Source organism: Egretta garzetta, unplaced genomic scaffold (genome assembly GCF_000687185.1).
Source record: "Egretta garzetta isolate BGI_Z169 unplaced genomic scaffold, ASM68718v1 scaffold79, whole genome shotgun sequence".
Lineage (NCBI taxonomy): Eukaryota > Metazoa > Chordata > Aves > Pelecaniformes > Ardeidae > Egretta > Egretta garzetta.
In genome coordinates, this window is record NW_009260791.1 from 725,143 (window position 1) to 736,845 (window position 11,703).

The 11,703-nt window shown below is 37.2% G+C and overlaps 1 protein-coding gene across 7 annotated transcripts in view; it reads right to left on the minus strand.

The window, feature by feature from the left end:
- Positions 1 to 1,600: 1,600 nt before the first annotated feature.
- The window catches only part of NRXN3 (neurexin 3), a 982,535-nt gene continuing 972,432 nt past the window's right edge, over positions 1,601 to 11,703 (minus strand). For 3 of the 7 annotated variants that reach the window (XM_009646640.2, XM_009646643.2, XM_009646642.2), the window contains one exon: positions 1,601 to 2,526. In XM_009646640.2, the coding sequence (XP_009644935.1) occupies positions 1,601 to 2,526 (926 nt within the window). The remainder of the gene's footprint in view (positions 2,527 to 11,703) is intronic. The other 4 variants (XM_035901997.1, XM_035901996.1, XM_035901998.1 and 1 more) reach the window with 2 other exon arrangements.

Consider the following 11,703-nt stretch of genomic DNA (forward strand, 5'->3'; position numbering starts at 1 on the left):
ACACACACTCTCTTCACATTTTAAGGTTTGATTTTGTTGTCTGTTTCATTTTACTTTGTTCTTCAAGAACATTCTCATTCCACATTAAGACCATAACAGAACGTCTGTTCCAGTCGTCCCATCAAACATACCATGATAAATATATCTGTGTGTATATATATATATATTATATTATTAAATTCCTTTTTCTTTACTATTTTTTGTGTGTCACAGCAGCTTTATTTATTTTCTTTTATATAAAAGAGAAGGAAAAGGGAGAATAGGGCAAATGGAAAGACAGAGATGATCTGAAATGTCAAGCTACAAAATTAAAATATTACATATGAAAAACAGTTTTATCTCAAAAAAACTATGTATTTTGCATTCTTTTACAAGTGTTTAGCTTTTCTGACATTTATGGGTCTTGTCACAAGTTGAACTCCAAAGGTGTCTTTCTGATCTCTTTATTAAACTGATTTATTATTATTTTTTGCATGCATTGCAATCAGTCACAGAACCAGAACCCAGAGGAAGGCTCCTTTATTTTTGCATGGTATATTCAGCTCAGAATGGTTAGCCATTTTTTAAGTATTCTTTTTTGAATCTTCAAATCCCTTTAACCATAGTTTGGCTGTGCTAATGCATACTAAGTGATATTCTCAAATAAAGCCAATGACTGATCAGAACAGACCCAAACCCATCTATTCTTCAGTTCAATTGCAAATACTGGAGCCAGATCCAAGGGAACCAGCTTTCCATGATAATTTTCTTCAGCACCACCCATCAGACACTTTCACTGCGTCGTTAGCAAACAACTTACTGCAAGACGACGGATTCTAGAGACAACACAACCAGATATGCAGAGTAAACACCATGGGTAGCTTTTGAGTTCATATATGGCAATAGTCTCTCTTTATTTATTATGGATTTTTTTTTTTTTCCGAGATTTCTTCTCAACTCATGTCCTGGTTCACCCCCCACACCATTCCTCTCCACCCTTCCCTCCCACACCCAAAAGTAACCAAAACCAACCCAAACAAAAAACCAACCCAAGAAACAAAACAAAACCAAACCAAAAAACCAACAATCTCCAAAATAATTTATTCCCCTCCTCCAATCTCGAAAAATTATATGTATGCTGGACACGGCCAGATCAGTTTGTTCAATATTTTTTGTTGTTGTTTAATAATGTTTGCATTTTTTTCTTTTTCCTTCCTTTTTTTTTTTTTTTAAATAAGTAAACTGAAAAATTATTGATACAGTCAGGGATCACGAACATTGTTAAAGACTCACTTGGAGATAGGAAACAAGTAAGCCATGAAGTCTTCTACCTTTGCAGAAAGTTCAGCGGAGGAGGAGATTTGGAGACGTCCAAGTTCACTAACAGGGCAGAGCTGTGCGCGCCATCTCCAGAACGCTAAGTGTGCTTTATGATACATTAGGGTAGAGTTTGCTGACTCCAAGCGATGACTGAGACATTAACAGTCACTGCTGAATTTTTTTTTCCCAATACTTTTTCCCACAAACGATATCTCCCAATCTCGTTCGCTGCAATGGTTCTGATATTTCAGTTAAATCTCATTAAGTATTTATATATTTATATAAAAATAAGTATTCTTTTTTACACATAATACTCTTTGTCCTTGTTTTTCTGTTTCTTGTGGCCGCTCTTTGAGCTCTGCTGCTTCTCCTTCACGAGCGTGCCGTTGCTCTGGGCTGAGTTGCTGATGTAGTTCCGCGTCTCGTCCACCTGATAGGACCCCTCGTCCCTGTTCCTGTACTTGTACATGGCGTACAGGAGGATGAGGATGCAGAGGGCGGCAGCAGCCACAATGCCGACGACCATCCCCGTTGTGCTGCTCGACTCACGGACCACCTCTGAGGCCCCCGGAACCCGTCTGATTCCTGGCTCCGTGGGGTTTGCTGTGGGCACATTACGGAACATGGGGGAAGTGATTAGCGGGCTCTTCAGCTTTGTGCTGTCTAGCTCATAGGCAGTGGGCAACGGAAGCAAGACTATGTCAGGCTGGGGTTTGAGCTCACGGTTATTCATTTTGCCGGCTGGCAATTTGGGGACCATCCCAGTCGAGGACGAAGCTGTGGAGCGGATCAGCTCAGGGGACAAAGACGTGGTAGTAGTCCTACCAGTTTCGGAGACTTTGTTAGGTCTAAAGTCCTTGGATTCCCACTTGGGTGCGTGTGCTTTGTAGCCACCTTCGAAGATTGAAGTGGAAAGACTCTTATCTGTTACCAAGGAGAAGGTGGTGTAAAAATCTTCATCATCAGTAGGGGGTAGGTTAGAGTCAAAGGTTTCCCCTGAGCCATACCCAGATATCACCAAGCCATCATCATCACAACCATCGCTGCCTTGGTCCGACAAGCAAGGTAACCCCGCCTCAGAGGTCATGGACAGGGAATCTTTGGTGGTCTCAATAATGGTGAGGAGGGGGCGAAAGGTAGGGGGAAGTGTAATGAAAGGTGCACGAGTAGCAATAGGAGGGATATCTAAAGGGTCTTCTACAAGTAGAGGGATAACTAATTCACCTCCTGGGATGGAAAAGAGAAAAAAAAGAAGATTAGTACATTTTAATGACACAATGCATAATTTTCAAGTCACTTAACTCAAGGGTGAGAGAGGATTTGGGCATTAAGCAAAAGTGTCAGGTTTCTTGCCCTAACTACACTACGTACGTTCCTGCGGGTGCCTTTCATTCTTCCCTCCCACCCTGCTTTGATGGTGGTAAACTGCAGGTTCCATTTCCTCCCTCTTAGCCTGTGCTAGGTACATACAGTGAAATACTCTGAATTTTGGGGGGCCCAAAGTTTTTGATTTTTGAAGATACTCTCAAGTGACTCTGTGGGCATCAATTTTTGGTAGAGACCTCTCTTAGGTATTTGGTTACAAGACTTTAAATCAAGTATTTTAGACTTCCATAAAGCAATGTTCTCCTAGATGGATTTTTACCGCTCATCTTGCCAGTTTTTCCTCTTCTGGTTCTTCTCATTTAAAATAACATTAGTATTTCTTCTCTGCCATTCAAGTTTGCTCACCTTCTGTAGCAGCTTATAAGGCCTTTGCCATTCATCCACTTCTTCTTGATTGTTGCCTGTTTTTTAAATTCATGAAAGTGAGGGATGGAATAAGAACCAAGTACTTACTGTGGGTCCATGAAAGTACAGAGCTCTACTCAAGGCTTGTTCATCTCCTTCTAATCTTTCTTTACCATTTTGTTTGACACTAGGGATGTCCCTTTCCTTGCACCTCTTGGGGCTACTAATGCCATACTATCTTCATCTTTGGTTCTTCTTGATATTCTTTTACTATAATTTGATTAAAAATTAAGATAGAATTTATTGTGATTGATGATATAACTGAGTAAGGACTCTGATGACCCAAATTAGCACTTGAGTCCAGGAGTGTACTGCAGAAGTTGTCTTCACACCTACGGTTACTTCTTGATATGCAGATAGCTGTGACTGGTGTTACTTTTTCCTAAAACGATGGCTACCTGCCTACAGAGGACTAAAAATGAGGTGGTCTTATGGTCTACTCTTGAAGTAGAACATTGAAGCTATAGCTGTAACATTTGCACCTTACCACAGTATAAGCTGCAACTGAAACAAGAAAATCGGTGCATAATTTCTAACGTTTGGTTTCTGAGCAGCAATATTACTACTTTTAGGGTAGTAGTCCTGTTTTCTCTATATATTGTAATATGACCGTACTTCTGCTTTTGAGCCTATGGGTAATTAACACTTCACTGTTTTATTCTGATGTGAAGGCCTAATTAATTTATCTAATTAATTTAGTTCAGACTACATAGTCTTCTGCTGACATACAGGTCGATGACACTTTCCTAGGGTAAGCCATATTGCTTTTGAAAGTTTATGTACAAATTCTCCCTCGGGTAATTTTTTTCAGCCAGCCACATAAGTTAGCTGCTTTAAATATAAATTGAAGAGTTCATCTGACACCATGAGTATTTGATTTATACTCACCATTGCTTAAGGAAAGATATGCAAAAGGAATTTCAGCTTCCAGATAAGTAATTCTGGCTTTTACTTATGTATTAATAACTGCTAATGAACAGTTTGGCATTGTTACAATGCTGAATGGCATCAGGGTCAAAATTCTGCTCTCTCTCCTATCTACGCTATGTATTACACACACTTGTTTCCCATTGAATACTGGCAGTAATGACCATGGGAGTTCTATAAAGAATATGGTATAAAATCATAATCCCTTCTAAATATATTTGGAGAGGAATATATTTGAACAAATTACATATTGAAGATAGCAATATACTGAAAAAGGTACTTAGCAGTTTGATTAAATCTGGATAGCTGAACTAGCAATATGGCTTATTCTTATCCCTAATGAGAAACTAAGTGGTGACACAGTTTAATCAATTGAAACAGTCAGATTTATCTCAGAGGTACCAGGGTAGAATTAGGCCAAAATAAGAAATGTGGTACTTTGCATAATTTCATGCAAAGATAGTTTTAAGCTAAGATATAAAGAGCCAATTTGAATATGTTGTTTAGTTTTCTGAGCTTCCTCAGCATGTTCATACCACTTTTGTTACTGGATAAAGGACGAAGAAATAAGTATCATATGTGTAAAAGAATGCCAATCTCTTCAAACTACATATCTTCAAAAAAATTATGTAAAAAGCACAAAGTGTAGCCTGCCAAAGGGCTACACAGCATTTGGTGCTCATGCATCTGAGCTGCTTACTGTGCAATGTGGAAACCAGAGCATGTAATATGATTTATATATGTCCAGAAGCCCTATCCATGGTTAGAGTAAGGCATCTATAATCTATGCAAACAGGTGGCCTCACGATAAGCTTAGAGAATGCCTCAGAGGGAAAGATCATCCATGAAGCTAGTAAAAAATGACTAAAAATAGTAGCATTTAAGTGTGCATTACATCAAATGGCATGAGTGGAGAATTTAAGTTCCAGAAAATCAGGGATAGGTAGTGTATCTTTAAATGATTTTTTTAAGATCAGTGTTTTTACTGTTAAAAAGTAGTATTCATCTGTGATTTTCATTCACCATCTGTGGCATCCAATTTGAAAAAATCAGTTTGGCAGCTTTTAATTGCTCATCTAGAGCTTTGAAGTGCCTTTGTTCTTAAAATCTATTATACTGGCACACAGCATCAGTATGCAGTTGATCTGCCACCCACTGGGGCAATATTTCGGGCAGATTTCTCCCAAAGAGAAATTATTTTCGTCCTATTAATGATTAAGTTTCTTGAAGGTATCAGAAAATCTTACATTTAAAATGAAGACCTTTCTTTTGCCCCAGTCACCCTTGCCTTTAAAACTAGGTCATAGTTCTACAGTTTTTGTTGCTGTCAAGGACTTGAGCCAATGATCAAGACTCCAGCAACTATAAAACCGATCATGGTCTTCCTGAAATGTTGAGAAAAGTTGATAGAATTGCTACGGTAAGTGGGGTTTCACATAAGTGATGGAAAGCAGATCAGAGCTTTTTGATTCCAGCAAGTCTGTTGGACGGGAGACAGTAAGACAGAATCAGGAATGAGTTTTAGAAAGTTTGAATCTCACAATGTATGCAAGAAGAAACTTGCACACCAGGAAGACTGGATTAACTTTGATTTCACATACAATTATTTAATCTCATCTCTAGTTTTATTCCAAATTGTCCAATGATCCATATTATGTTTACCTGTATACTAAAGACATCAGAGACTGTTAAAGGTCCTTCATTAGGAATCACTTCTCCCTCAAGGAGTTCATCTGTTACATTTACTTTAGACAACATACTTTTGGGGAGTATCACGGAGATGGCTGTAAGGGTGGTAATGATGCTTTGAATTTTTTATTTTTCTTTCTGTCTGTAATGGAAGAAACTGTGAGACTGAAAAAAAGCCATGTGGGAGAACATAACTCATAAAAAGCACTCCAGGTATCAAATCTGGCTTCTGTTTTATTGGTATGTGAGGCATCTATGCAAAAATCACAGCAAGCTAGAAGTTGTAAGGCTAATAGGATGCAAGCACAATGAATACTTCTTGGGGAATGTGATTTATAGAGGAGTTAAAGCATCCTTTAAAATGGCATGATAAAAATGCCACTTAGTCTCAAAGAAATGTGTTATTTAAGGATAACAGGGAATGTAAATTCTCAAAAGCTCCCAGGAAAGTGCGAGAAACGTGATCACCAATATCTATGGAGGAGGAGCAAGTGCAAACTTTCACATCATACCTGCAAACAGCTCTGTTACTGGCACTACATTTCTACACGTAAGAGACACAAGGGCGAGTCTGATGACAGGAGGATGATAAGTGTGTGTGTAGGGGGAACCATCTTTCACAAAATGACAGCTGAGGCAGCAAGAAGCTGCCCAGAGCCAGTGGCCCTTTGATGGAGAAGTGGTGCCTCTTGCCCAGGGCCCCAGGTTGGTTTAAAAGTAAGCACTGAAAGATTTAAAAGACAAAGTGCCACTCAGTTGCCAAGAATATCTATCTTACATGGGATTTGGAACCTGAAAGGTTTGCTGTGGAAGGCAAGTGCTTTAAAGATTTGGATCTCTAGAACAAGCTAAAGAGGAGTCCCTGAAAAATTTTATATGACAATTTGGAAGGGAAAGACATTTGAATCAGATTTTGTGTTTGTATTTTCCTATCTGAAATTTTTCTTTTCTCACAATGTCTACCATTTTTTTCAATTGCAAAATTAATGCTTTGCAGCCTTGAATAAAACTTAAAGTGTTAATTTTCAAATTGTTCTGTGCTTAAAAAAATGGAAAGGCTGCTACCCAGTTTGGTCCATGGCTTCAAAACATATATTCATATGAGACTGAGATTATGTTTGTGGATGATATGGGCTGTTTCCTACTAGTTACAGCTTTCCTCTCTCTTTTTCCTGTTGGCTGTCAAGCAACAGTTAACAGCCTTCACTGGTATGCCACAAGTTCAGGATTACTTTAGCAATCCGAAGATTTCACAAGGATTTTCCAGATTTATTTTGCACCTTCTCTGTGCTTTCTCTCCTAAGCAGGGAATGGATGTTTCCCAAACAGAAATAGTTTTAAAAAAGCTTCTGTTGACAACACAATGCCAAAGAATTAAACAAAAGTGAAACAGATAAAATTGTTTCCTCTGCAGTCACATAAGTGCAAAATTAGTTTGTCCTTCAACAGTATAGTTGCAAAAAAATTACTGAACAGCAAACTGGAAGCAGCCCTGAGAGAACTGAGGTCTGTGAGGTGGGAAACCTTATACTGAGCAGCCCAGTGTTCTGCCTGGCCTTCTCATTCCACGAAGCAAACACAGTGTGCATATATTCCTTAAAAGTTAGCCTTTAAATCTAGCACATATACTATTTTCACAGAGTTGTGCTTTTCTTTTAACTACCAAGATCATTGGGGATATAAAAGGTCTACTTTAGCCTTGGAGCTGCCCTGCTTTTTGCTTTATGAGCTTATTTATAGATATATAATTCATACCTCTGGGGCTGATCTCCAGTAAGAGTTCTCTGCCACTGGAAAAGACAGAGTGTTAAAAATTTAATAGAAGCCTTATGAACTGTGAGGATGTTGTGGGAGAGTCATGAAAGCAGAGGGCACCAAAAAAAAAAAAAAGAAAAAAAAACCCTGAAAAACTGCAGGAGCCTCCAGCTTTCATCTTTAGAGCCACAACTGCTTCAGTGGAGTCTCAGGCATCAAACTGATACGGGACAAAAGGCACAAAAAAATGAAGCCTGGAAGATTCATCTTCTCCTGATGATGATAAGGGACACACCCTTATCATCTCTGTTTTCCAGCTGTGGTTGAAGAGTTTTTAAATGCCATCCATAAAGGCTGCACAACTCATCCATTTCTGCAAGCACTTGAAATTCTGCATCCAAAGTTTGTCATTTTTGTTTTATTCTTATACTGTTCCTCTGAAGTTTGACTCCACTTTCAGTACAAAATACTTGCCACAGAAAATAATTCCTTACCTTTTCCCCCTCTGTATCAACACAGTAATTCCTTATTAAATGACTGAGTTCATAAATTTCAGTCTAATGGTGTTTTAGTTAATTCTCCTTTGAGCCCTCTGAGGATAAAAAGGGGAAATTATTCAGAAGATAGTCCCTGATTCACAGGAAAGATGATGCTAACATGAAACCTAGTAGATGAACATTCTTAATATTTTCTACTCTTTGCAGTCTGATTTAATTGCAATTGACAGTCAGTAGTAGAGAGAAAAACATAATTTCCACAATGGAATACTGCAACTTTTCATTTCAAATATCTCCTTTTCCTTCCAGAGAATATATAGTCCTCAAAGTGATTAGATAAAATTGTACTTCTGGTGGAGCTGGTTGAAAAGTATTTCCTAAGACCCCCAAATTATACCAAAAGACATTAGTTATTGCAGTGCTTCCTAATACATGGCTCATGAGCAACAGGAAGGTACAGAGTGTGGGAGGTCATGAATCCCATGTCAATGCTGGGCTGTGTTTCATTGCTGTAAATTCTTGGTCACCTTGGTGTAGTTTCAGTGAAACAGGTATTAATACCTTCCAAAGAGGACCTGACATGGCGTCTGCAGGCAGGATTCCGGAGCAAAACCAAGTATTTCGGTGCCCAGACACTGAGCTGCTCTCAACCAATTGAAACACGCCCTCTCCCACCTCCCATCATTATTTTAAACTTTTAGGATTAATTGGTGACAGCTTCCTACTCAGCATAATGGTGTGTTCTGTTTTCAGCATCAGTTGTTCAAGGGACTTGACAGTTGAACCTAAGATACCCACTGAGCACAGCATCACAACGAAGGAATGGTGAAAACATATGTACTTAAAAGGAAGTATGGCTTTTTCTTACTTTTACTCATTGTTTTTAAAAATAAATTAATCCAAATCTCTTTTGGAGGACGGAAATTTTAGAGGGATGCAAGCTTCCGTAGGAAAGTGTCTGCCAAATGCACCATTTCTGGGTGACATTAGCAAGCCTGATACTAGTCATAACATGATGGGTGCGTTTACCTGGTGAGAGTACACTTGAGAGTATCATTTAGACTAGACATCAGGCAGATAACCAGCAATGAAGAAATTTGATAGAAATAAAACCCTTTCACAGGAATAAAGTAGGAATTATGTAGAGCTGCAGTAAGAAGACTCTGAGAGCTACCAAAATGCTAAAGAAGTCTCATTGTTTTTTACTTGACACGAAGGCTACACCACCAGGCTACATACAATTGAAGTAGCAAGAAAGAAAGTAGCATTACTGGTGATTAATTTTGGGAAAGGGGAAAGAAAGCTCTAGAGAGGAACTGAGAAAGAATAGGAGCAAACTACCACACGCTCCTTCACCCCCTCCTATGCACAACACAATCTGGTAATCAACAGTATACAAAGACCACATAACATAAAGGCAAAATACAAAATGATTAAAAAATAAATAAATGAACTCATACATTTTTCCTAAAACAAAATCATACACTAGAAAATAAAAATGCCACAGCAACAAGGTCAGAAAAAGAAAAAAAAAAAACCATAACAAGTCATTCACTTTATCAGCAAAAGAAAGATTAAAACCTATGAGAACTGAAAAAAAATGAAGAAAATCAAAACCACTATTTCCTTTAAAAAAAGTCATCAAAAATACATAAAAAATATTTAGAAAGCATACCACATTGATTTCATAACAGTCAACTTACATCAACAAATTGCCCGCATGTTTTTTGGCATGAAAGGAAAAATTTACAAAAGAAAGTTGTGTAAGAATGCTCTTGGACAAGTAGCATTGCCACATTCTTGTAACTTGCTTTTTTTCGTTGTTGTTTCTTAAAAACTTTTTTAGCAAAATGTTTATTATTTCTTTTTTAATATAATTGTTTTACAACAAAGGGCGATACAGGGAGGCAACAACACATACATCCACACCACATAACATGAAAAGAAAAAAATCTTGCACCTTAACAAATTTGAACTTGTTTTTTTCTGCTGTTTTTTGGTTGTATTTTTTTATCTTATGTAAAGTTGTTAGCATATAACAGTTGAAAAATCCTGTACATTTTATAGAATTTACTTTTGCTTGTTTGCATATCTACATATATAATGTTTTTTGAAAAGCAAAGTTTGTTGCTTTTTTGCCTTTTTGGTCAATTTGATATATATTTTTTTAAACATTTTCTTTTTTTCTATAATTTTTGTGTGTGTGTGTTTTAAGGAATGGATGACTGCACATAAAATCTTAACGATGCTAAAGAAAGGGGTGGTGGAGGGGAACTTATGGGAAGAAAAAATGCCTAGGGTGGATGGAGTGGGAGTGTAAAAATCTATGAGTGTACTACACAGGAGATGAGGATGATGGGAGTGAATGTGTAAGTCAGTTGCCATGTCCATGTAAGGGCGGTACGGAGTGATCTAGCAGCATTAGAGCTTCTGGCTGTAAGGAAGGGATGGGCAATATACAAAAACAAATGAGCATATTCATGCCCATCAACAAAAAGAAAGAACAGAACTCTAACATTGACAATCTCACAAACCCTAAGCTGCAACTTCTTCAACATGCAAGTTACAAAAAATTAATAATTATAGTATTAATATTTACATTTTCATTAAAGGTTCTCAAATTATAAAAACAGTTAAAACTTTTCCTTTCTAAAAATAGCAGTAAAAATACATAAACTAATAATAATAATAATAATAATAATAATAATAATAATAATAGTCACGATCAGAGAGTAAAACAAAAAAACAAGGAAACTAGTTTTATGCATTGGAATTAGAACAACTTCATCTGTAGCTACCCACAGCCTCCGTCTTCTAAGAATCATCTTTTCTTAAATCCATCAAATTGACGTCAGTATTGTCGATAATTTGAGACAATCATTTCTCAAGCACATCAAATTACTGTTCAGAATGTAAAGACTGTATTGGCATACCCCTTCCCCACTCTCAAATTAGATTGCTTTTATATTCAGATTCTCTGGAGAATCTCAAAAATGCAGCTGTAGGATTCTGCCAGTGAAGTAGTTCCTTATTTAAAGAGGGAAATAGAGGGGAAAATTGCAGAAAACAATTCATAACTCTTTTGTTTTGTTTGTTTTTTTTTCATTATTAGATTGGAACAAACCAAATCTAAGATAGAAATTCAACCATTGAAAAGAAATACACCAAAATATAACTATGTAGAGATATACTAAAAAAAAAAGCAAAAAATGAAAAAGAGCACTTTGTTCCCAGGAGGAAGGGAGATAAGAACAATTGTGGGGGTTTCAAATTTTATTTTTAAAGAAAAAATTATTCCACACACTTTCAAAGATGAACGAACCAGATGCACACATTGAAAGGAACAGACAAAGCAGTCTAGGGACACTTTCATAATTAGGATTTTTTTTTTTTGTTAAGAATTGAATTCTCTTCCCTTCCCTCCCCCTCCCATTTAAATTTGTTTTCAATTGTTGGCCAAAAACCCCACCACCCTCCAGTGCTGCTTTTTTTTTTAATAGATCTTTTTTTTTTTTATAACTTCTTTTTAAAATAAACATGGAGAGGAAAAAAAAAAGACGTGCAGTCTGGATGTACGTCATAAATAGACATAGAAAAAGAAGAAATTGGCTGAGATCGACAAATGGGTTATATAATAGCTTAATTTTACTGTAGGATGTTAATAATAATGCATGCTTAAAGTAAGTTGCATTTAGGGAAAGTAGAAAAACAGAACAGCAAGCAATGGCTTTGGGGGCGGGCAGGT